The sequence below is a fragment of the Pleurodeles waltl genome, chromosome 4_1 (assembly GCF_031143425.1).
Source record: "Pleurodeles waltl isolate 20211129_DDA chromosome 4_1, aPleWal1.hap1.20221129, whole genome shotgun sequence".
Taxonomy (NCBI): Eukaryota; Metazoa; Chordata; class Amphibia; order Caudata; family Salamandridae; genus Pleurodeles; species Pleurodeles waltl.
In genome coordinates this window covers 997,291,292-997,318,736 of record NC_090442.1, presented here as the reverse complement: position 1 = coordinate 997,318,736, position 27,445 = coordinate 997,291,292, and the positions used below count along the sequence as shown (strand labels likewise).

The 27,445-nt window shown below is 42.1% G+C and overlaps 1 protein-coding gene across 4 annotated transcripts in view; it reads left to right on the top strand.

The window, feature by feature from the left end:
- Nucleotides 1–24,687, top strand: part of DUS4L (dihydrouridine synthase 4 like) — a 108,667-nt gene extending 83,980 nt beyond the window's left edge. For 2 of the 4 annotated variants that reach the window (XM_069229837.1, XM_069229835.1), the window contains 4 exons: nt 3,604–3,721; nt 9,475–9,597; nt 13,037–13,263; nt 24,295–24,687. In XM_069229837.1, the coding sequence (XP_069085938.1) occupies nt 3,604–3,721; nt 9,475–9,597; nt 13,037–13,263; nt 24,295–24,542 (716 nt within the window). In that variant the 3' untranslated portion in view covers nt 24,543–24,687. Of the gene's footprint in view, nt 1–3,603; nt 3,722–9,453; nt 9,598–13,036; nt 13,264–24,294 lie in introns of all 4 variants that reach the window. The other 2 variants (XM_069229834.1, XM_069229836.1) reach the window with 1 other exon arrangement.
- The last annotated feature ends 2,758 nt before the right edge of the window (nt 24,688–27,445 follow it).

The following is a 27,445-nucleotide window of genomic DNA, read 5'->3' as shown; positions in this document are numbered from 1 at the left end:
CTTGGTGCCAGCGCTTCTGCAGAAGTTGAATGCTTTTGGGGCTGTCTCTGGTCTCAAGATTAACATGAAAAAATCACTCCTGTTCCCCTTGGGGTCCCACAGGTTGAGCTTCCTGAGGCTGGGCTTCGGTGGGAGGTTGAGAGTTTCAGGTACTTGGGTATCTGGGTCACTGATTCTGTGGCTGCGTATGATAAACACAGTGTTGAACGAGTAGTGACAGGCCTGGAACGCTCGGTTTCTTTTTGGAATAGGTTGCCTCTTTCTGTTATGGGTCGGGCAGCAGTGGCAAAGATGGTGTTCTTGCCCCGGTGTTTATACCTGGTACAGAACTCTTTGTACCTGTTGACAGTGTGGCTTTTTCGTCGCTTGGACAGTTTGCTGATTTCCCTAGTATGGGCTGGTCAGCGGAGCAGGCTGGCGTTGTCCGTGCTGCAGGGGGATCTAGAGGGGGGAGGACTGGCGATTCCCAACATTAGATACTACTACTATGCAGCACATTTGCAATGTGCGGCCAAATGGGTGACAGAGGCTGATAGCTGGAAAAAGAGGTTGTATGCTGGTATGTGTGATGGGCGGTCATTGGTGCATATGCTGATGTCGGAGGGTAGGTCTGATGCCACAGGTTCATACCTGGTACGGACAACCGCTGGGATCTGGGAGCAGGTAGTTAAGCATGTGCTCATACGAGCCCCTTTTGACAGGGAGTTTAAGATATGGGATCTGGCCCCATTTCTGGATATGGAAAGGACAATGTCTGCAGAGGCCTGGAGATTGGGAGGCTGTGAGGTGGCTGGTGAGCTGTATCCTAATGGTGAATTTCTATCATTTACTGATGCTCAGGATCTGTTTGATCTGGGTTCTGGTCAGTTTCTGCAGTATGCAAAAATTGAGAGTGTGGCACATGAGATTTGGGACGGTTTTCCGGTCGCTCCTTGGGCGTCTTTGTTATTAAATGGATTGATTAACTGGGGTGAGGAGATGCACTTGATTGCTCGGTTTTATACAGCCCTACGGGAGGATCAACCGGGAGTCATAAGTGTGGGACGTAGAGCATGGGAATCTGACTTGGGGCAGCCCATAGAGGATGCTGATTGGGATGCGGCTTTGTCGTTGGTCCGAACGGTGTTGTGTAATCACAAGTTCAAGCTGTTGCATTTCAACTTTGCACACAGAACGTATCTCACACCCAGTATACTAAATAGGATTGATCCACACCATGGAGCATGCTGCCCTCGCTGTGGTGAGTTTGGTGCTTCATTCCTATACCTGGCCTGGACTTATTGGGCGGTTTATGACTTCCGGCAGGAAGTGATAGCAGTGATTGAGGAGGCTACAGGATTGGAATTGGAAGCAACCCCAACGACTTGTATCCTGGGAGTGGTGCGTAAGCTGAGGGGTAAGGGAGTTGTGTATAAATTGGTGCAGCTAGCGTTGGTACTGGCCAAGCGTAGAGTAGCAATTGGTTGGAAGAGTACGCGGAATCCGATGACTCCCAGCTGGCTGTGAGATCTAGAGTGGGGGGTGGCAGAGGATCAGCATATGCGCTTGTCACAAAGTGATGAGAGGGCACGTGCTGATGTGGCGGCTTGGGGTACACTGTTGGAGGGGTTTACTGGTGGGGAGGATGTAAGCTCTGTAACCAGTGATGAGATAGTGGGGGATGGGGACACGCACCTCCCCCCAGGAACAGTTGGTGACCAACTGTGGTTTCGATATGCTCCTACATGCATAAGTTGTTAAAAGCCTGGTCTCAAAAGGCTATGGGTTGGGATGGTGGGATAGAGTATAAGATTGGTGCAGTGGTTATAACTCTCTATTGACTTGAACTCTGGTGTATATGCCCTCGGGCACCCTTGTGTAATGAAGATGTATTGTCTTGCTGTAGCCTGCACTGTACTGTATGTTTTTGTTGGTTTGCAGTGTTCAAAACTTAATAAAGCAGTTATAAAAAAAAAACATTATAATCAAATCCCAGAGTTGGTATTCTAAAATACAAAATATATATTACCCTCAAAAGTGATCTACAAAGGGTGAAATACATTATTCTTATAACCAACTTTGAAAATGTGTCCTTTCCTTAAGTACAGGTTTTTATGTAAAAACACTAATGGCTTGTATACACAAGTGCAACAGCCTAGTTCATAGTGCATTGATAGCTGTAGCCTACATATTTTACTAGTCGGAACTTTCGTCCAGCTAAAGTAATACTTTGCAGTGCCATGTTTAAGGAACAAATCTCTGTCACATTAAATAATAGTTTGAACAGAAATAGGTGTCCACTAAGAATCTCATGACATGCTCATAATATGCATAACCTTTTCAGTTTGCAAGTCACAGACACAACACTCCTAGACATGCACATAACTGTTAGGTGAGCTCTTTAATCACTAAACCAGGAATAATGAAATCCTTAAATGTAAGTCTATGTTCTGTGCAACAAGGTGGCGAAGTATACAAATATTCCAGTGGTTTACCAGTGAAATAGGAATCAAATACACGCTGAATACTTTTTAGACTTGACTTCAAAATGGAATGCCATTTCCTAGCACACAAAAGCCTTCATTGTTGTTTCCTTGACAGACCAGTATTTTAGAAAATTAAATGCAGCCGCTCGTTTGCCTTATAAGGAATCGGGCCCTATTTGGTAGATCAGGGCATACAAAGCCTTAAGCAAAGAACATTGAAAAGGTGAAGCAAATTTACTGTATTCCCAGGAAAATATAATAATACAGGTATAAATTTTGTTGTGATCCTACTAATAATTTTGCAGAGGGGCTAAGTAACGTATAGTAAATTATTTTTAAAATAGTCGTGTCTGTTTCAGATTGTAGTCTTGATAGATGCTATCTATATTTACCCGCCTCCTCGAACCATAACCTCAAATATTCGGAAGATCAGGCTTGTCCTATACTTTTGAGCAGTGGACCTACATCATAACTTCACATGGTTCTGTCCAAACACAATAACCTTTGCCTTACTAATATTAATCTCTATTTTTATTAGCCTGATCAAATGCATGTGGGGCTCACAATTTCCTTTGCAGTTTACGATCGAAGATTACTGTCTCATGCTCTTACTGGTGGACAAGTTAAACCTGTCCTCACATGTTTGCTGAAAAATAACATGCCTTTCCTAAATAGTCCCATAGATCAACTGCGTAAAGGCTGAATGTCAGGTGATAAAACTCACCCCTGCTTCAACACATAATTTTTCTAGCAAGCTGACCCTACACCTAACTTGATCTGATTGCAGATGTCTGTGTAAAAGGTTTGCTGAGCTTCATACCTATAGGTAGATAATGTTCTTCACAACATACTTCCTTTACCCCCCTCAAATGTAATGCCACAGCCAATTAACATTTGAAGAGATATAAATTAAGAAATCTGCAGCTAAAGGACACACACACACCTGTACTTAGTTTCAAAGAGGTAAACCACAAACATATGAAAACACAACACTTGATAATCGGGCAGGTGTAAAAGATGTGGGTACATTGTTACACTTGCACTTCTGTCAGAGCACCTCCTCACAAACTTCTCACGACAAAGTACAAATGTTTCTGTTATCTTTTATGTATCCTTGCCATCTTCTGTCATTCACTAGGTGACCGTCCACTGATTGTTCAGTTTGCTGCCAAAGAAGCCCAGACTTTAGCTGATGCTGCTTGCATGGTGAGCCCATTTGCAGATGGAGTAGACCTAAACTGTGGATGTCCACAAAGGTAAGACGTATGAGTTTCTGAGATGGACAATATGTTACCTGTGCTTATAGGGCTGGTGGGTTACATGTAGCTTTCATAGTGCAATGCTTTTAGAAAAATGGGGACAAGTGATCTGTTCTAATTAAAATCACTATATATTTTCAAGAACAAATGGTTCCAGGCATAGTCATCATTAATGCTGTCAACTAATAATTATAAATCATAGTGGTTCACAGATGATCAAGGTTACTGTGACCACTTCTTATCTATTAAAAACAGTCAGGCTAGTGGTAACATCACATCACGGGAACAGAGCCTCGGCTCGAACTCTGGTAAGAGCCTGAATAGGTGGGTTAGTAGTAATGCAATGATTAGCATGAGGCTGAATCATTACAAAGCTTTAGATGAATGCTGTTCCACATGTATGAGACAGTTGCAGAAACATCTGTGTGCTCTGCTGCAGCACTAACCCCTGGGGACCATTAGGAGGTAGTGTTCAATCACAGCCTATGGTTGTGCAGTATTTTTGAAAATTGCTTGTGAGGCGCAGCATATTCAGAAGGAGGTTGGCTTGCATAAGAAGCCAAGAAGTCTTGCCAGGCGTGTGTATACGAACGTGGTCTTTTTGTGGCCAGTCACTAAACCAACATTCTGGGTTTTGAGTGCATTGTTACCTTTTGAATTTGGTATCTAGGCATGCCAGTGTAGATGTGGCCACGGTTTAAATGCAAGTTGATTATTGTGTTTACAAGAAATACGCAGATGTTACAACTATATCCTAACACTATTCCACAGGTGTAACAAAATATTGAAAAAGGACATCTCACCTACTATTCATTGTGGCATGCTTCACCATTGTGGTCCTTTCCACATCTAGGTAATGGAGAATACCACCTAGGTGGGCACAGCCATGATCAGGAGAGTAGAGATAGTTGAAGCGGGATATGATCATGGGTCCAGATGGATTAAAACTGTCTAGTAGTATACCTTGAGTTATCACTGTATTAGGCGACTACCACTGGCAAAGGTAAAATCAAAATATGAGGGTGCCAACAGAAAGTAAAGCTTCCTACATCTAAATCCTTGCTTACATGTTTCGGCCATTAAACTTCCTTCCTGGGTCAACAACCTTCTTCAGGGCTATAAGATCCGTACTAAGTATGTACCTGTAGAAATATGTCAAAAATCCGTGCCCAATCAAAGACCGCGACCATTCAGCTATAGTATGATAAAGAAAAAAGTATTTAACATGACATGGGGACGGCTGACTCCAAAGTCAAATGTCCAAAAATACAGAACTACAAAACAATCTTTTATTCCGGCAAACCACAAAGGGTGGTCCTATGGATTGTCCAATAAGAATTGAGTGCATGTTTATTTCTCGGAAATCACAAACGTGCACATCATGTGTCCAGCTATCTCTGGGTGACATTTCATAACATTTATATATAATAATATCCAATCAAATTACAAAGTAATACTGCATTTTAAGAAAATACATAGTAATAATCACATGTTCCCCATAATTTCAACAGGGGACTTTTTGGGATTGAGAAATAAGTTAGTCAATGGCAGGTGTCTTGATTCAAAAATAGAGCATTAATGCTGAGCTAGCATGCTGTGGTACATCATGAGCGCTGTCTCTTGATCAAGCCTTGCATCATACTGCAATTCAAGCCTAAAATGAGAAAAACAATGGTTCTTCGAGTTCCTATGCTTCTACAACATGCAGTGTTATCATTGAGTATCATAGCACTGAACAAAACAAGATGGATTCCATACCACATAGAAGAAATTGGGTTTCCACATACCCATTATTATGCAACACATACTGTGAGGAGAAGAAATTGGGACTCCACATACCCACTATTATGCAACAAATACTGTGAGGCTGGATGTTCTCATAACTGTTACCGTAATCAATTTGATCAGTAGACCATTAACATAGTAATCAAAATGAAAGTAGTTAATGAGATCCCAGTGTGAGAAATTCAATCTCAATCTATTCAGGGCTTAATTCTCACAGATTGCGAGAAAATATTGTGTACCACCAGAGACGCGAACACAGTGGAAGGACACACGTGCATTTACCAAACCTCAATATTTTGAGCTCCCCACTGTACACTTAAATGTGAATACATTATAATGATTAAGAGGTTCAAATAATCTTATTCAGGGTTCATTCTTTCTTCATGGCCATAGTGAGGGAAGAACCTTCCCTGTAGTCAAACACTTTTGAATTTCAAAAGCAAGATAAGAAGTGTCTCATTTTTCTATTGTAGTGAATGAACAGACATAACAGCACTCTTCACAGGTTCTTGATTCTTTCAGATAATTTGTGTGGTACTCCACAAAGTTGCAATAGGCCTATGTATACTAAAGGAGAGATTTTGTAATGTTGTACGACATTATGTTCTTTTACCTCAGGCTACTGTTCTATATATATGTTAGACTAGTGTGCACATTTTCTGCTAAGTAATCTGTGTCTGTGGGTTTATTGCAGTGATCCTGCGGGTGACTCTACATTCATTATACACATGTACATACAGTTACTCGACAATCACCTCAGGATATCATGCAACATGAACAGACCAGTTATTTGATAGTGCTACTTTAGGGCTTCAAGTAGGCTCATGAATAGAAGCTCTTTATTATGGCAAGAAGTCACTTAGTGTTCTCATGAAGTATATATCAGTCGCAATACTTGGAATTCACACAATAGAGTTTTAATTTGTTATTGTGACGGATTAGGTCATGAAGTTACTCTTGTTTTTTTTTTGGGAGACAGAAGTATTGTTGTACCCGAAACATGCAATGAATATATGAGCAAGCAATCAAAAATACACACACCCCAAAACTCCAGCATGGGGAACTACGAGCAACAGTGATTCGTATCTTGGGAAAATCTTACATACATTGCCGATATGTTCATGTTAATAAATTTGTTTTTAAGTATACCATTACTATCAGGTGAGGAAAATCTACATGGCTATTGCAATCTCCTCAAATCAAGAATATCACTTAAAGATTAAAAATAGTGCCAAGTGTGTGCCTCCGTGTTGAGGTGCTCTTATTTCTTTAAAAAAATAGTAAAAGAAAAAGCCAGAAATCTGTCAGTGTTGGTCCTGATAGGTTTATTCCTATTTCAAAGTCCGCAAGGAGGATTGGTCATTAGTGGGAGGGACAGCTTCTAATTGGGCAAAGTTTTGAAGGTAAGCTATCAAATCAGCTGATTCCAAGCTACGTCATCATTCAAGCCTCTATTAGATCAATCAAGTTGATATATCCATGTTTGCTCGTAATAGAGGAGTTTCTAGCTTGATTTTTTTAGGCTATTTTTCAAATATTGTCCATTCTTGTTCATTTGCATTGTTTTTTTTTCATTGTAGTGTCTCATGAACTTTGTGTTTTCGTGCATCGGAAAGAGCTTCTGTGTTCACTGATCGTTATTCACATTTTTCTTGTGGTCATGACAGCTTATCCGAGTGCACATGAACATGTGATGATGTAGATGGCATTGTCAGTATTAAAGTTTGCAATTCTGTTGAGTCTCCACTGCGTTTTGAGACGCTAATCAAGTTGTTTTATGTTTTTTAGTAAATGGGCATAGGTTACTCTGACAGCAAGGAAAATGTCCTGTAACAGGGTGTAGGTCCCAAAGCCTTCTCTCCTGGGAGATGTTTAAGGTTGGGCTAGGTCTGGTGTGAATGATACTATCCCTAAGTGATCATCCGTTTTTGAAAGAAAACATAGTTTTTTTTTTTGTAATTTAAGGAAGCTGATGTCCATATTTTCCAATATCTGTTTATACATTTTTCAAGCTGTTGGAGTGGATCCCATATTTAGTGACAAATATAAGCCTTTCTGTGACATCCTTTCAGAAGGTTTTTAACAAGTGATCTCTGGGTTTATGTTGGGTTTGCTTAATAGATGACTCTTTCCAGGTATTCCTTCACTTTCAGTTTCTGGGTCAGTTTTTCAGCATGTGGTTTATAATCATTTAAAGTTATACAGTTTCTTCGTAACTGTAAGAATTGTCCAAATGGTAGATTTTCACTGAAGGCGTGAGGATGGAACCTATCAAACCTTAAAAGATTATTCTAGTCGGAGGGTTTGTAAAATACCTCACATTCAAGATATTGTTCGCACAGGCTAATTTTCTGCTCCAAGAAGGAGATCTGAATCCCATTCCCAGTCACCGTGAAGTTGAGGAATTCATTGCGGTTGTTTAGCCAATTTGTGAAGTCAATAGCTGTGTTTTCATCCCTTTTCCAGAATTGTCGAAGTATCATTTCCACAAACAGAAATTTGTGTTGCACATGATTCCTCTTTACTGGTAACTTGTTGTGTCCATGCACACTCCAATACGTTTGCGTGGCCACAACATTTTACACATTTTTAGAATGCTGGTCCTTCACTCCTTGCTCAGTAGGATTACTCAGTGTTGGAGTATGACCCTTATGCCTGAGAGTCACTATAGGGCCTAAAGTGGTTAATAAAAAATCTCCAATGGACTCTTCATAACCATTGACTTTACTCTTTCCTCACCTGCATCCAAAAGTCTTGACTATCTTCCTTCTAGTTTAGGACTAGGTTTAAGACCAGGTTAAACTGTTTAACAATTGCACTTAAGATCTCTCTTTTCTAGAATTAAGTAACTTATGTTGTCTGGCTCTCTGCTGCACATTTATTTACTATGCTATTTAAGACATCATTCAAAAGTATACTCACTGTAACAAGCGAGGAAACTGGAACTTAATTTAAATCCCTCAATATTAGTTTTGGTCAACAATTCTACCCAAATTGTAATATTGAGGAAATCGGTTATCAATATTCAGGGCCGATTGCGCTATAACATTTAACATATTCATGTATCTTGTAAAGAAAATCTAATGTACACAAATGAGAATTCCTTGCCCTTTCTCCTTGTTTGATTTGCTAGCTCACAAGCAACATGCTTTGCCTGCTGACGTGTCACCTCACAGTGCATAGCTCAACAGAGTGAGAGCGTGGGCAGAACAAGCAGCCACTGACCACTGCCTCAATTAGGAACTATAAGGAAACTCCCAGTGTCAATGCAAGCACTCAGTCGCCACCTAGCACTATATGATGCAAAACAGCAAAGAGGAGCAGGTGTGAGTTGATGTCTCATTTATTTTGATAGAGTCAGAAATCACCAAGTTAAAGAATAACTACCCATTAGTGGTATGAGAAATAGTATGGAAAACATGTTCTTTCATATCATTTAAGTGTTTGTGCCTTTCATTGGTGGTCTTGATTGCCTGTTGAATCTTACTGAGTTTGTTTACAAATTTCTAGATGGATCAATAAGGGCCAGCAGAGTATCTTGTTTTGTTGCATATGGACAGGGCTATAGCTTTCTTTACTGATTCACTCACTGTACAAGAGACACTTACAAGCTTATGTTCCACAAATCTGCTGGGATAGTAATTAGCTCCTTGACTGCCTTCACCAAACGTTTGGCTCCTGAACCATGGAGGACTTGAACAATTTGTTGTATATCCATGCATCGTAAATAAAGTAACAAAGGATGAAAATAAAGTTTGCTAAAGTTTGTCTGGTGGAAGTAACTCTCTGTACTGTATACTGCTCTCAAAACACTGATCACAGTTTGCGACACAGAGTCCTTTCGGGGCAGGGGCTGAAAACTTTAAATTGCAATTATATAGATTTAAAGCACTGATTAATGTTGGTATTTGAAAATAATAAATGTTTGTTTATATCAAGATCAGTATTTGTTTTATGCTTCAAAGGTGGGCATTGGCAGAAGGCTACGGTGCTTGCTTGATAAATAAGCCGGACTTGGTTAAAGATATGGTACGACAAGTAAGAAATCAAGTGGATATGCCTACATTTTCAGTGTCAATTAAGATAAGGTAAGCCAAAAAGCGAAATTTAGACTTTAGAAAGTTAAAAGTGTTAGCCTATTATTGTTACACATGTTTAGGAACTTTAATGTAACTTGGGCCAGGTCTAACAAAGTAAAATGAGTAATTATTGTGTTCATGTCCCAAAAACATACAAAAATCGAATTCCATCAAGAAGATTCAGGGCCTGATTACTATCTTTGCGGATTAAATATTCTGTCATAATGGATATTCCGTCCTCTGCCATATTACATGTTACATAGAATATAATGGAATTGTATTTTGGCGGACTGGATATCTGTCACGTTTGCGACGGAGTAACCCTGTTGCAAAGATCGTTATCAGGCTATCAGTTTCTTACATATCAGCCCTCTTAGCAAATGTAGTCTGTTGGTAAGTGTTTGTGTCAGAGTAAATAGCCTAGAAACTAAAAGCAGAAAGAAGGAAGAATAGAAAAATGTTCATACAAAAACATTCCATCCACTAGGAATGGTAAGAGAACCTTTATTGAACATATATACTACAATATGCACCAATTTCTTTGATTATTTATTTTTAGTATAGTATAGTAATTAGATTGCTGTCATACATTTCTAATTCATAAGATATTATGTAAACTCCCCAGACAGAACAAAGCTTTCTATAAGCAATGTGAATTGATGTTACATTTTTAGGTCAAGCCTAGACAGCGTACATGCGCTATCTGCAAGACCTGTAGGATGGAGTACAGGTCTTTACTCCCACCTGCCACTGCCTGCGGCTTACCATAGGTTGAAGGCAGTATCGCTCTTGTTTTGCTGCCTCCTAACTGGTTTGGCAGCCAATACGTCACTTCCTGTACTTAGCTGAGGAGCACCAGCCAAGTACTGTTTAATTACGCCTGGAATGTTTTTCTGTTACTTAGCGGGACTGTTTTTCTTTGCTTCCTGCCTCTTGTGTTTGTCAGTAAGCACTTGTGTTCACACACGCGGTTTATTTTCCGTGTTGGTCCTTACTTTACATAATCAGTAATTACATGTAGTTGTGTCCTGCATGTGTTTTTTACATTTTTTTGTGGCTTTATATAGCATGAAATTGACTCGGGAATGAATCATTAACAGCTGCTGTCCCTGCACAGTGGGATAGCGATACCACAATATTCAATGCACTCGGGGAAACTCATCCCATAATGCAATGCAGGCATTCATTTTACAACACATTTTCCCTCATATTGCAGCCTGTGGTGGTCCTAGGGAAATGGAATCACCACCAAAACATTCAGAATGATGTGCTCTTTCTGTCCATGACATCTTGTGGATCACACTAGGTTAGAGGTGGCCCAAAAATCATAACCTCTTCCACCATCTAGTGCATATTTAGGCTCTTATAGTTGGAACTTTTGTTTTTACAGCTGGGAGGTGTTTGTGTTCTAAGGGCCTTATTTGTAATAATATTCTGACAGCCTTGCTCGGCCTGCAAATGTGTAACACACTATGCTGTCCAAGGGCTGAAGGATGATAATGACCACAAGGCACAAAACTCAGTTGGCTCCACAGGGACATCTAGCCACGACCAGTGGGATTGGACCTTCTGCTAATGCACAAACACAGTCTATTTCTGATAAAGGTTTAATGTATGCTTGGAAGCGCACCTCATAATGTTTTGCAGGCATTACTTTTATAACACATTTTTGGCCATAACTCAGCTTGTGGTGGTCCTAGGGCAATGGGACCACCACCAAAACATTCAAAGTGATGTGCTGTTTCTACCCAGGACATCTTATGGGTTAGAGGGGGGCCAAATATCATAACCTCTTCCACCATTCAATGCATGTGTAAGCTTGGTTAAAGCTTGAACTTTTGTTTTACATCTGAGAGGAGTTTGTGTTCTAAGGACATTGTTGGTAATAATATTCTGACAACCTTGCTCGGCTTGCAAATGTATAAAAAACTATGCTCTCCAAGGACTGAAGGATGATAATTGCCCCAAGGCACTACTAACTCATTAGGCTCCACAGGGACATCTAGCCTCGACCAGTGGTATTGCACCTTCTGCTAATGCACAAGTACCATTTATTTCTGATAAAGGTTTAATGTATGCACAAACACAGTTTATTTCAGATCATTGGTTAATGGCCAGCATGGCTAATAATTTCAACCATTTCACTGAGGACCTAGTACTTCAACAGCTATAATTAGTGCGAAGTTTGATGTACTAGACCAACAGTGTGAAATAAGAGAATGGCAATAAAACAGCTGTATGGAAGATGATTTTGTTGTACTTAATGCCAGAAACGGAGAAGGGACGGTGTATTAAACTCATAGGTGACACCTGTAGTCTAACATCTTTAGACTGCTGAAGACAATAATTGTATTCTTATCAATGCAAACTGATTGGGCTTTTTTGACTAAGTGCAATGCAGTCAGGCCCTGCAGAAGGGCTATGGTGGGCCCGAAACACTAGTGTTTGCAGGAAATATTGATTTCTGCAGCCCAATTTTAAAGGATGGAAATAAAAAGGACTTTTTAACGAATCCTCTGGTTTGATAATTGACTTGTTAAAAGTTCCTGTGCGGTGGTACTGTTTCAAATTAACTTCAGCTTTCCCAGATTTGTTTGGTTTCTGGCCAGCGGTTAGCAGCGTGCTGTACTATGATCGTGCACCGCTAATGTCAGTGATTTGGAGGGGCGAAGTATTGGTTCTGAAGGTTTGATTGAGCTAGTTGACTTGGGCTGGGAGTATACTGTATATAAACTTATTTTTTAACAAATTAAAATGAGCTTTTTGTCTATGCAGTGACAAAAATGTCTCTATAATATTTGTTCTCAACATTTTCAGTAATTTAACTAGATATATGTCAAATTACTATAAGCATAATTCAACCATTTTTTCCTCACTGCAGTAACAAGTAGTTCTTATGTTCTGTAACTGCAGTTTCATGTTTCAGAAGAACTTCGTTCAGTATGTTATCTGATTTCAGGGCATATTTTCTATTTAAAAAAAAAAACAAATTTGCATTAATGATTTTGAAACTCTTGTCCGTTTTGCCTGCAGAATATCATTGTTACTTTTGGACCAAATATTTGAAAACATATATTCTGGTCACTGGTCCCAGAATTGTGTGTGGCTTTTAATCTTACATCAGTGATGGATAGTGCAAAATTACCCGAAGAGGTAGACAATCAAAATCCTGTCATCCTTTTTCACCAATTAATATAAGAGATATAGAGCATTAAGAGGAAAGCTAAAAAAATTCAGTGATGTACAATAAATTCTTACACTCTTATGTAATAAACACTTTTCGCATGGTTTCATTGTGAGCTCAATGAGAGATTTGTTTCACAAGCCTAGAACGACTTCGTTTTGTTTCCGTGCATTGCTTATTTTTCAGCGTCTCTCTGGAACAAAAATATGTTTTAAATCTTGGTCAAGAAATAGAAGCTGAGTGGTGAATCTCTTTGAATTTTAGGATACATGAAGACATTACCAGAACGGTGGATCTCTGTCGAAAGGCAGAGGCAGCTGGAGTTTCGTGGATAACTGTCCACGGTAGAAGTGTAGAAGAAAGACATCAGCCAGTACACTACGAGGAGATCAAAACCATCAAAGACAGCATGTCCATACCTGTAGTTGCAAATGGAGACATCAGGAATTTGAAAGAAGTGGAGCACGTCCATGAAATGACAGGTGCAGATGGTGAGTAGGCTTGTTAGGGTGTGAGATTGCACACAGCAATACTTGTATATTTACTGTGCCAGAGTTGCAGACAACTAAAGCCTTTCCTTATTAAAGATCACTAACTGAAAAGTGGCGTTACCATGATCCTGATGTTAACGATTCTGCTTTCATTAGCATCCTACATTGTCACTACACAGGAACCACAACTACTTTTTTCAACACTCACTATATATAAACAATTTAAATCCATTTATAAATCTGCCAGCTCGAATACACACACTGATTCACGTCAACACATACTCCTAAATAAAATCACATGTTCTGTCAGATTCATGAGGCAGTCGGGTGTTACTGGGCCTCTACCAAGGTGACTGAGTCAGTTTGCATCTGCTGTCTTGCCTCTGAGGCTTACCTGTTAATACCATAAAAACTAAGTATCAAGTACACCCTTTTAGCACATACCTCTCATGTTAGTGAGGCGAGCAGGCCAACATACTGCCTAATAAATTGATTGGCCTGTCAGTTCTTTGTCTTTATAAGATAAAGTACTTTAATCAACACCAAACACAATACTATACAAATGCAGGATCAGCAATATGGGAATATCTGAAACATTAGGGGAAATTAAAAGGACAATATGTCACAGTGATTGAGTGATTTGGCTCTTATTTCTACCTATCCCCATAAGGTCTATTTTTGCAATCTTCTTTTGCTAAAATGTGCCTTTGTGTAATGTGGGAAGTCAAGTTCAACAGTAACCAATGTAATTGTCGGGTCACTAAGGCTACCCTGGGCCCACAACCTCCTTGGTTCTTGTGTGATCAAGGTGCTTCTTCTGAGACTCGCCTCTAAGGTGATTGCCCAGTCCCATTGTCTTCTCTGGCGCTGCACTGGGTCGCCTCAGAACAGTCCCAATCAGGGCCTGTCACGTTCTTTAGAAAAGAGCAAAGGAAAACCTCCACCCAAACGGCATGAGAACCTTCCCCTAGGTGCTTTGTGAAAACAGGAGTCCGACAGGAGTCTATAGAGGTCTTTAGAGCCTTTGCTCCAAAATCTCCCAAGCCACGATTACATCAAAGGAGGTAAAGGTCACGGGGTGCACCATAACAGTGCTGTGAACAGTCTTAGTAATACAGCGGGAACCCTGTTACATGGTTACAGGTAGTTTAGCACATCACACTTCAGGGAATTATAAAAAGGGCACTTGGTTCATGAGAGAATCTCCCAGGGCACAGCTGTGAAGACATGTCTCCTGTGATTTCCTGGTCAGTTCATTTTTCTCTGGGCAGCTCCTCCTCCAGTCAGCTACTACTGGGTTCTCCTGTGGGCAGAATCCTCCTACAGGGACACCTTCAGCACACCTCTCTTAGCAGCATGGAAGGATCCTCATCAGAGGTAGGTCCTCGTGCTGTGTCCTGCCACTCAACAGCCTATCATCATTATCAGTCTTAAACAATCGGGTGAGCTGATGGTATTCACACTTATCTATGCGGGCATGCATGGTGACATTTCCTGACAGTTTTCCCCTGAGGAGGGAAAGATCCCAGATTCAAGATTGTAGATAGTGTTGTTTCGCCCCCATTGGTCCCAAAAAAATATTGTAAGATAACTAGACAAGCCACAGACAGTATACAGATTTCTGCATCTAAATGAGAGGTCCAGAAAAAAGACTAACCATTGCTGTTGGTCTGATGCTTGATACAGGGGAATCATTTGCTCAAGTTCATCTGGGATATCTGGCAAGTGTGTTTGAGGTTATAGGCAGGTCACTAAGCGTCGGTTTTGAAGTAATCAGCACAAAATTACACCTTTTGAAGACTGAATATTTTTTTATGAAGTGAACATTTTCCAACCCATAACCTTTTGTAGCTAAACACAGTCAGGTTTACACTGAGGTGCACAGCCCTGAGTTATTAAAACTGACGTATCTCGAGGACTCTCCTGAAAGCCAGGCGGTTGCCAATTTGCTGAATGGAGATAGTTAGGCTGTTCTATTGTTCAGAGGCTAAGTAGTGAAAGGAGTTGTCCCACAGTAAGACATTTTGATCCTAGGCTGTTGTGACAACAGTTGATCCTCAGGTCCCCAGGTCTGGGAGTGAGGCAGACAATTTGTCAAACGAGCATTCTGGGCAGTATAAGGATTTATGGCACATGCAGACACCTTTAAAGTGGGTTAAATGCTCGCCACCATTCAGCAGGGACTACTTCTAGCCGAGGTGACATGATCAAACATATTTAACTTGCAAATCGTCATTACAGCATGATTCTGCACTCTCTGAAGCGAGGCTTCTTGTTAAGCAAAGATTCCCAAGTAGAGTGAGTTTCTATAGCCAAGTATAGGGTGAACAAATTACAGGTAGAGCTCAAAACATGAGACTCTGTGTAAATAACTTTTTCTGAGTGCACAAGAAAGTGACCAAGACATCGTCAACTCATCATCATCTGATGATTAAATGGCAGACCCTGAGTAGTTATTGATCTCAGAGATTTAGCTTTGGGTACAGGTTTGGGAGGTTGGCAGCCTACATGTCAGCCACAGGCTGCCTCTAGTGAATGTTGTTGCAGGCCAGGATAGGTTGCTAGTTTTATCAGCATTTAACATAGAGAAAGTACATTGCTGAACAGCTGACAAGCAGTCTCTAATTGGTCACAGACCTGGGAGCATGTTTGTCCAGGTGGATCACCACCTGAAATGTCATCAGCATAGAACAGTGCTGGCCTATATCAACCAGACTAGAGAAGGGCCAAACATATTTTGAATGGGATCAATGACAATGATGATCCCTCAGGCACTGCACACCGAATGGGGACACTTTTAGGATGAAAGGAGGAAAGGGGCAGATACTGGTAACCATTTTCCAAGAAGACTTTAACCATGCCAGGTGGTCCCTGAGACTTCCAGCTTTGCAAGTCTCAAAAGGTAGTATGTGTGGACCACAGGATCACTCTTATGGTCACGCTGTCATCTACAGTGAATCTAATATCATCTTTGATGTTAGCAATAGCTGTTCCAGTGTCCCTGCCGGGACGAAAATGTAGTTGGCACTCATGAAACAAAATCTCCTTATCCAGGAAGGAGGGGAGCTGCTTGGCAAACTGCCTCTTCAAAGTTTTACTCAGAGCAAGTAACAGATTTATTTGGTGGTATTTCTTTGACTTATGGCATGTAGATTTGTGTTTTTTAGGACAGCAGATGCAACTCCGTCTTTCCAGTTAACTAGGAGCACCTCTGATTGTAAGGATACATTTAACAAGTCTGTCGGTTTGTCAGTCAGTACTGGGGCCAATGTTATTAAAACAGCAGCTGGGCAGAAGTTATTGTTTAGATAGATTTAACAGAGGTGACCAGAGCCCTTACGTGGTAACTACTTCCTAACCATCCAAGGCCACTGAATACATAACACACATTTTACAAGCTGTGCTAAGCTCTTAATCTTGGAGTAGAAGGGGCAGACTTTAGAGAGCATGATCTTCTCAAGGGAAGGAGTGAAACATTGAGTAGTTAGTGTGTATAACCCCAGAGAGAGGTCTGGGATGCCTTCCCTGGGTAAATACCACAAGGCAACTAAATGATGGGTTTGCCTGAATTACAGTCAAGATGCTTCAGACAGAATGTCATAGCTTTCTTGAAGGGCATTGGAAGGTTGGTTTCTACCTCTTATGTAGCCAAAATACGATGTCTGGATCAATGTCATAGTCCAATAAAGAAACCCATAGAAAAAGCTGGGGCGTGTTAACACGGTTCTCCTAGTCAGAGGATGAGTCAGCTAAACTCCTAGTTTGGAGCAGGTTGCAGTCATGTGCACCACATTACTCTCTACAGGGAGTTGAATTGAATGATCACAAGGAGATGTACCAGCTAAAACGTACCAACTAGCCTTGCTGGTGGTATTTTTAAATATAATGAGCACTTCATGTGTAGTAGGAAGGTTTTAATATTTGTATCTGCTTTAGAATATGATTCCTGTAATATCCCAAAATGTTGAGAATGTACTCTATTTGCCATTGATGAGTGATCTTGAAATCTTCAGATGTCACAGTATTCCATATAATCTGGATTTGTAAAGATCTGAGATTTGAGTGGTTAGTATATATTCTAAGCCCGAGAAAGGAACAGGTGAAGGAATCTTACCTATGAAATGTTTTATAAAATTGACAGTCTAAAAATATGGAAATAATGTCATCTTTTACAGTAGTTAGAGTTCTTTCTGCTGATTAAAATGTTAATTGTGGCCTGATTCTAAAAGAAGACCATAAAAATGCAGGCAGTGGTTGCTGTGACGAGGGAGGGCTCTTGTTGCGTATGAACAATACTTGTTTCTTGAGGCCCAGGTTATATGCACATTCTATGGTGAGAAGAAGTGATATAAAATATGCTGGACATCCCAAAGGGTGCAAAGGCTTTACTGTTCACGCTCTAGACTCTAAACTCTTCGAGGTGCTCAAGCTCCACATTCACATCAAAGGTTGGTCAAGACTCAGGCTGATCAGGCACAAGGAACACAGTGTAACAGACTCAAGCTTTTCATAGCTGAAAAACGGGCACAATTTGAAAAAAAAATAGGACTATTGTGGTTGTTCTATATGAGAGTGTGTGACCTGACATTTGAAATATCGACAAACTTTGAAAAATATTTCCAAAATGGAAAATTAAATTGTGTTAATTTTTCGAAAACTATTGCCTGGAATTACTGCTTATCTAAATGCCTCTCCACATAATGGTTGATTCTCTGTGCCATTAGACATTATAAACTAGAGACATAGTCCTGGATTATTCATTCTTTATCTTTTTTTTGGTTTTACTTTTTTTGTTGCAATATGTCCTTATCATTATAAAGGGTTGGAAGACATACATTGAGTCAGATCATTAAGAGCATCTATTGAGGCAATATCATATAAAATGTTTGTATAATCACTTGTCCCATTCAGATATCTTTGAAGATATTAAATGAAGTATTGGTTAAAAGATTGTGTATATTCTGATAGACGTCTAGTCACAGATTCCTCACCTTTTGAATACTCCCCAGGCATTAGACTGGACCCGGAAACTTTTATCATAACATCTGCACACCTGTAAGTAGTGCCATATAACCCTGCACTGTCTCTGTTTTGCTCCACAAATGATATGTAGGGCCCATGGAGGTGCCCTCCTGCGTGCTGACGTCAGTCCCTTTCTTTCTGTGCCATCAGACGGAGCTCCCTCTTGTCTCTCAGAGACACTCTTATCTTGATTTACATGACACTCCTCAGTTTGTAAGGGATGTCAATCCCTAAAATAGCAGGTTTCAAACCCTGTAGGGACTACTGCAAACATAAGACCACCGAAGTCTGAGAGTAGATAAACCCAAAGGCCATCAGGGAACACGAGGTGAAACTTTGTCACCAAGCATAAGGAAACCTAGCAGTTCCAAGAGTCGATGGAATTGCTCCAGGGGCCGGTCCTCAAGTACTCAGTAAAGCACAAGAAACACAAAAAATCAAAGCGGAGTTTCGCTCCTTCGTGCCTCTTGCACTCCTCTGAGCAAGTGCAAGGGCGGCGCCAGCATCTCAATCATGCTGTCAGTCATCCGACTTTGAAACCGATTCCGCAGCTGGTTTCTGCACAACTCGACTTTCCGGGGCCTTCAGCTATGCCTCGCAAAATCGCAGAGTCCCGCACATTTATGCTTCTACTCTTCAGATCCCTACCAATTCTCTGTAGCATGCGCCTTCAGGCTCAAATGTGCTGAAAGGCCTTCTATCTGGGAACCACTGGTGGGTTTCAGCTGATCCTTCTGAACCAATCTTGTCTCTGGCTCTGGTTTTGCTACTGCTCCTGGAGCCTAAAACCACTCCAGGCACGGGTACATGGACGCTGATGCCAAGCTTGCCACCCAAAGAGGTGGCCCTAATTATCCTCTCCGATACTGGTCCAACTTTGACCAGTGTTATACCCAGATCTGACCAAGGCACTCATTTCTGCTCTTGACTTACTACAAGGCAAGCCACATTCTTTGCAGTCCCTTTTTGGAACCAACTCTGATAATGATTGTGACCTGGATGATGAGCTCGCTCAGCCTTAACAGGATGACAACTGCTCTGAGGACATGCAGTAGGCGAGTGGGCTTGACACCACGCACCAGACAGCCTTTTTCTCTCCTCCTGGACCTGCCACAGAAGAATCTGCCTCCTAAGACATGTTTATCCGAATGGGCAGCTGAATTCCTTGACCTTCAGCTTCCCTCCCTTGAGGTGAAAACTAATGTTCTTTCTGACGTCCTGCAGCCGGACCAGACTTCCTCTGATCCCCTCCTGCCTTTTAATGAGGCTCTATCTGACAGACACCCTTTTGTGTACTTGGGCCAAGCCTTTCTCTGTTTGACCAGCTAATAGACCGATCTCCAGGCATCCTCACCCTGCTCTTGATGGGCCAGATGTCCTGTCACAGCACCCTTCACCAGAAAATCTTATGGTGCAAGCCTCCAACAGCCATTCCATTCCAAATACTTTTCCTTCCATTCCCGTGATAAAGAGTTGAAGCAAGTGGATACATTTGGAAAATACTCCTTTTCCTCCCCAAGTTTGGCCCTGTGCCCTGTTAATGCCTCCTGTTTGTTGGGCCATTGCACTCATGCCGTTTGAGATTTTATGGCACAAGTCCTCCTTGGTGTGGCAGAGGACATTCACCTTGTACTGTCTCAGGCTATTCAAGATGATCATGATGCGGCCAAGTTCACATTTCATTGTAGCTTGGTCACTACAGACTCCATCGAGCAGGCCGTAGTCACCAGCATTGCCATTTGCTGGCATAAGTGGCTGCGCTCAACATGATTTTCTGACGATGTCCAGTCCACCCTAATGGACATGCACTTTGATGGGACTTGCCTTTTCAGGGACAAGAATGACTGCCCTAGAGTGTTTCAAAGAGAGTAGGGCTGCTTCTCGCTCTCTGGGCTTGTCCTTCCTGCTTTGCCAACCACTACTTTTCCATTTCCAATTCCTTTTGTGACTTTGGTAGAGGCATCCTTTACTGCCAGTCTGTACAGCCCTTACAGGCAACCCAGCAGTTTCACTTGAGAGGTGGAAGCACTGACTGTCCCCGTGGCAAAGGTCAGCATGCTGCCCAGTCCACCGCCCCCCACTGCAACCTCGCTTGCCAAACCTCCCTAGTGTACCCTTACAGGGCCACAGCAACTCAGTGGGAGGCAGAATCCACCAGTTCTGTCACACCTAAATCCTTCTGCCGAAGTCACACCTGAATCCTTCTCAGACCACTCCCTTTCATTGGAGCTGTTCTGTACACAGTTCTGTTTTGTGCCTTTGCCCCAGAAAAGAGAGTGCAGGACATTCGGGCGATGATCCCGATCTTTCAGCCTTGGTCCTGGATTTCAGTGAAGTTGACTCTGGGGCTGCTGGGACTAATAGGCTCCTGCATCCTGCTGGTCAAGCACACCAGGTGGTATGTGCAGGCTTTTCAGTGGGATCTGAAGTCTCAATAGGCCCATCTTCAAGAGGGTCCTCTCTGACCACATACAGATTTCCAAGGGGACTTCAAAAGATATGCAGTGGTGGTTGCTGTATCATATTTGGGTCAGCAGTAGATCCTCTCCCTTCCCCACCCTAGAGCTCACAGTGGTAACCGATGCATCCGTTTGAGGTTGGGGTGACCATCAGGGAAAGGTGGCCTCTGGTCTTCGGAGGAATCCCGGCTTCATATCAACCTTCTGCATCTGAGTGCTATCTACTTGCCATTGACATCCTTCTTTCTATCTGTCAAGGGGAGGCTGATACAGGTTCTCACGGGCAATACCACTGTCATAGCTGCTTTGGGGTGGTCACAGACCCAGTGTCTTGAGGACTTGCACCTCTGGAAATGTCTGAACAACAAGGGCATTTTACTGGTGGTGAACTACCTGATGGGCTCAATGATTGCTAGGGCAGACAAACTCAGCTGTCAGCATTATACGGCTCATGAATGGCAATTACACCTGGTTGTGGTGCAAGGTTTCTTCCACGAATGGGTATAACCTTGGCTTGATCTGTTTGCCACCACTGAGAACAAACAATATCAGCACTTCTGGGCGTTGGGGTTTTAAAGGTGTCTTTTGCTCAGACACACGTTCCACCTCGAGAGTAGCCTTTCTGTCGATTCAACTCCTGCCCGAGTTCTCAAGATGATCAGGACAGACGGAGTCCAAGTCATACTGCTGTGTCCCGATTGGGCACACATAACTCCTGCACTTGAGTATTTGTTTTTTTTACTGATCAGGCTGCCCCTCCAGAAGCATCTGCTTTCACAGCACCTGGGTTGGGTACTGCACCCAGGCCTTTTTAATCTGCACCTTCATGCTTAGAGATTGAGCAAAGACAGCTAACACCTTCTGCCTTTGGAGGTGATTGATCTCATTTTGACAGCAAGGTGTCCCTCAACAAAAACTGTATATGCCTGTTGTTGGGACAAGCTTGAGGTTTGGTGCGGCACACACCAGATTGATCTCCTCCAGGCCAAACTGTATGATGTCCTGATATTTGTTTTATCTCTTGCCCAACAAGTTCTTGATTTGGGCATTGTGTGGAGCAACACAGCACCAGTTTCTTGCGTGCACACGCACTACAAAAAAAGTTTCCAGATCAAGCCTGATGCCGAGGAATATTCAAAAAGGGAGGGATGTGCGGATAGATAAAGTCTCGACCAGAACGAGTGTTAACCGAAGTTAAGTACTTTGTTCTTTAGTGATACACCGCACAAGTGCTAAATAAGCTATAAAAAGGTACATTTCCAACGCCTCAATACAAGGGGTATAATAAATAGATAATAGAAGGGTGATTCAAGCAATTGTAATGGTATTAACAGCTTTAATAACAATACCAATTAAGATTCCCCACTGGTAATGCAGACTGGAAAGATTCATCTATAGCCATCAGTTAAGCTAACACCTGTTACGTATAATGGTTTTAAGGAAGAAGGCAAGCCCTTACGCTAATCAAAATATTTGATAAAGTAACCAAGAGAACAATAAGGCATCACATACAAAAGATACACAAAATCATGTCCTATAGCCTTTCCCCTTGCCCCTCTATCCCAATATATACTCAGCGCAAACCCATCTAGCTCAGACGTGTTGGATGTAATACACATCGTCAGGGGTTGTGATCTAGGGTCCAGGTATCCTTCTCCGTGGAGGACCAGTCATTCTGACATGTTCTGTGATACAATGTTATGTCTTATGGCTGAGGTTGAATGAAGGGATCCTGTATTTGAGAGAAAGTAGGCATCTGTTTCTGAATTTAATATATAATCTGTGCGAAGGAAGTGACCTGTATAGATCATATTAGCGTAAGCCACAAAAAAAGAGCAAAAATGGACGTGACCTATAAAAGATGCCTGAGGGCTAGCCAAAGCGTCAGATGTATCAACATCATCAAATACTTTACTCGGCCCGTACTAGGCCATGAAAGTCACAACACATCCACTAAAATATCACGTTACAAACACATAAATGGGGAAAATAAAAATTATAACAAAAACACAGCATCTTTCTATCATATACAATCTCATACGCCAAAGTGCAATAGTGCAAAAGTATCTGGTTACAACTTAAATCAGTAGCAGCCCGACCCATAGCCTTTTGTTTGCCGTGGAATCACAAAGAGTGCATTTGGATCTCGCATAAAAATACATAATTATTAGGTAAGACGAATGTAAAAAAAAGATTATAAAGGGAACCCAACATCTGTCTGTCACACGCGCTCTCCTACATGAAATGTGCAATAGTGTTAAAGTGCGTGACTTACAAATTAATCCGAGACAACCTAGCCCAGGCACTTTTCGCAGTTTGATTAAACACTCAGTATAACTTGCTATTGTCTCATAGATGTACATCGTGGATAATGTCTGGACATATGTATTTGACTCCTTCATGATTAGCTGCAAAGCACTCTTTCTACCAAAAAGAGATTAACAAAAAGACCTAAACTGCAAGGTAACTTATAAATAGCTTTAAGCAAGTCTTGGTGCTAAATACAATGCATACTATAAATTAAAAAGAACCAGGAAAAAAGGACACATATACAACAACAGCGTCAGATGTATTATTTCCATTCGCCATCCAGAGATGTGCAATTTGCACACTGACTTGTTTGTGAGTGGGAATGCAATTTGCAATGCGACCTTTGCACTGCTCATTTTCACTGCAAATTATTAAGAGTGGGTCGCAAAACGACCGGTGTAATCAATATTAACCATGCAGTTCACAATTTGCAACCCTGCAATCCCTTGTGATTGGCCACAGAAATAGAGATGGGGGCCTGTAAGGCACAGCAGACCTCTCTTAACGCACTTGCTTTCCCAAGTGATAAACATTTTTTAAAGCATCCTTTGTCCATTAAAGGCACAGGTGGTACTTAATATAAAAATGGTTACAGCCCTTTGCTTGAGAAATGCTAACAAAGGTGAAAGTTTGTTGATTGGGGGGCGTGTTTTTAACTTGTAGTGCCTCATCTGCTGTAAGAGGCCCATGCTGGAGGTAATTACTTATATACAAAAGATGTGAATTAAAAATAAAACATTGTGTTGGAGGGAGTGCTAACTGCTAAAGTGGCCCTATTCCCTACCCTCGTATTGGTGCGCTGAGGTCCTGATTTACAATTTGGTAGACAGGCGGCTCCATCGCAAACGTGACTGATATAATGCACTTTTAATATGGCAGAGGAGATATCCGTCACGTTGTGACGCAGTGACCGTCCTTCGAAATCTAAATCAGGCCCCGAGTTTGGATCTTCAAGTTGAAATGTGATGAAAAATAAAGTCGTTTTATCAGGAGGATGGTTTAAGAAAAGTAATGCAAAACCAGTATTATGAAGGCAAATGTTGGACAAAGAAGGAAATCACATTTGTGAAATTTCCCTTTTCCAAAGAGTTGTAAATCTCTTGAAGAGGGCCAGTTAAAACCTGACTCTAGGTGCAGGGAGCTGGAGAGGGAAGAACTCGTGCTGTTTCCACAATAATGCATCATCTAGTTGGACGACGCACATTACTATGTAACAGGTTGTTTTGTTTTGCCTTTAAAGGAATAATGGCTGCCCGAGGCCTTCTTGCAAACCCAGCAATGTTCGCGGGCTATGAGGAAACGCCGTTGAGATGTATCCAGGACTGGATTGATATTGCACTTCAACATGGAACCCCTTTCACGTGCTTACATCATCACTTAATGTACATGATGGAACGGATCTCGTCTAGACAAGAAAAGCGGGTTTTCAATGTACTATCTAGCACATCTGCGGTGTTGGACTATCTCAGAGAGCATTACGGAGTTTAACATGTAACGAAAAATACTGTTTTAAGGATTTTACTATGACTGTGCCGTTTTAACATTGCTTTTAGACGATTAATGTGTTTGATAAATTTAATAGAGACATTTTAAGTTGGACCCTCTAATTTTGTATTAAAGAAATAACCACCCACCTGTTGGTGCTAGTCTTATTTTATAGGATGTGTTGTTGCTATGTTGTTTATGTGACACCGCTTTAAAACAAGCATTGGCAAAGACAATATGTTTGACCTTAGCAGTTTATTTAGCAGGCATATGCAATCTTCAAAACAACTTGCCAAACATGTAAAAAAAAATCTCACAGCAGGTGGCCCAGCAACCCATACACTGCAGCACTGGCAATGATGAGAACTCCTGATCAGACAGTTTGCCCCTCAGTCCCATTAACCTAGCCTTGCATAATCAACCTGCAGATTATAAGGTTTCCCACTTCCAAACTGTGGTGCAAGGTGAAAGATACGGTAATGGGGAAACTGTATTTCATATGTTTCTTACTTAACATCCATTCAGGTTGGTTCAGACTTTCACCACACAAAATCCGGAATCAATAGAATTATCCACTTGTCAGTGAAAATATATATATGTGTGTGTGTGTGTGTGTGTGTGTGTATATATATATATATATATATATGTTCGATGGCATGTGTAGCTGCAGATACACATGCTGTGCACATCCCGCCATCTGGTGTTGGGCTCGGAGTGTTACAAGTTGTTTTTCTTCGAAGAAGTCTTTTCGAGTCACGAGACCGAGGGACTCCTCCCATTTCGGCTCCATTGCGCATGGGCGTCGACTCCATCTTAGATTGTTTTTTTTCCGCCATCGGGTTCGGACGTGTTCCTTTTCGCTCCGTGTTTCGGGTCGGAAAGTTAGTTAGAATCTCGGGAAAATCGTTGGTATTGTTTGCATTTGGTATCGGGTTAGTTACAACAGATCGACACCGACTTTTGAAGAGCTCCGGTGGCCCTTCGGGGTTTTTTCGATAACCCGTCAGGGCCTGGTCTGCCCGGCCACGTGTCTCTTCAAGGCTGATGGAATGGACCCCATTCCGCTTCTGCCCAAAATGCCATAACAAGTATCCATATACAGATCAGCATCTGGTCTGTAACTTGTGTTTGTCGCCGGAACACAAGGAAGATACTTGTGAAGCCTGTCGAGCGTTTCGGTCCAGGAAGACACTAAGAGACCGAAGAGCAAGGAGACTGCAAATGGCATCGGCGCCGACAGGACAAGAGCGTTTCGAGGAGGAGGAAGAAACATTCTCCATCCAGGAATCGGACTCGGATGAGATCGGTCCCGAAGAAACGCCGAAAACCGTGAGTAAGACGTCGAAACACAAAACTCACGAAAAACCACTAAAGCCCAGGGGACGCCACCGCCAACAGGCCATGGCTTAACCCGAAAACTAGGTGACCGATCATCGGCACCGAAAAAGGGCACGCTGGGGGCGAAGTCATCCGACTCCGGTCGAGATACCGCCACACAGCAATCTCGGGCTCGAGATAGTGGCTCCGAGCAGGTTCGGCACCGAAATAGCGGCACCGAAATGGGTCGGCACCGAGAGACCACGACGCCGAAAGTAAAGAAGGTTTCGTCGGAACCGAAAAAAGCAGCCAAAAAGGTTTTGATACCGAAACATCCGGCCTCGGAACCGAAAACAAGTTCCTACACTGAGGAACAAGGACTGTCCACACAAATGAAGACACATAGATTTGGACAGGAATTGGAAACAATAGAGCCAGACTATACACAAAGAAGGCTCCATATCCAAAAAGAAACAGGGAAGATCAGTACTCTCCCTCCGATTAAAATGAAACGCAAACTTGCCTTTCAGGAAAAAGACAAGCAGCCACAGGCAAAGGTGGCTAAACAAGTAACCCCGCCACCATCTCCACAATGCTCTCCGCAACCATCACCGGTAGCCACTCCACCAATGATGCAATCCCCAACTCATACAGGAATGAGTCAAGATGACCCTGACGCATGGGACCTTTATGACGCACCAGTGTCAGATAATAGTCCTGAATGTTATCCAGCTAGACCGTCGCCACCAGAGGATAGTACAGCCTACGCACAGGTGGTGTCGAGAGCAGCGGCATTTCATAATGTCAGCCTGCATGCTGAGCCCATTGAAGACGACTTTCTTTTTAACACACTGTCGTCCACACACAGCCAGTATCAAAGTCTTCCTATGCTACCCGGAATGCTAAAACACTCCAAACAAGTGTTTGAAGAGCCTGTAAAAGGAAGGGCCATTACTCCAAGAGTGGAGAAAAAATATAAACCGCCACCAACAGACCCCGTGTACATCACACAACAGCTAACACCGGACTCAGTTGTAGTAGGGGCAGCGCGCAAAAGAGCGAACTCACATACTTCAGGAGATGCACCACCTCCAGATAAAGAAAGTAGAAAATTTGACGCAGCAGGCAAAAGGGTGGCCTCACAGGCAGCAAACCAGTGGCGTATTGCCAATTCACAGGCTTTGTTGGCCAGATACGATAGGGCCCATTGGGACGAAATGCAACACTTTATAGAACTTTTGCCCAAGGAGTTCCAAAAGAGAGCGCAGCAGGTAGTAGAAGAAGTCAGAGTATCTCCAACAATCAGATACGGTCAGCAATGGATGCTGCAGACACAGCTGCTAGAACTGTCAACACAGCAGTAACAATAAGGAGACATGCATGGCTGCGTGCATCAGGATTTAAACCAGAAATACAGCAAGCTGTGCTGAATATGCCATTCAACGGACAGCAGTTGTTTGGGCCGGAGGTGGACACTGCGATCGAAAAACTTAAAAAAGACACTGACACAGCCAAAGCCATGGGCGCACTCTACTCCCCACAGGGCAAAGGCACATTTCCAAAAACACAGTTTAGAGGGGGGTTTCGAA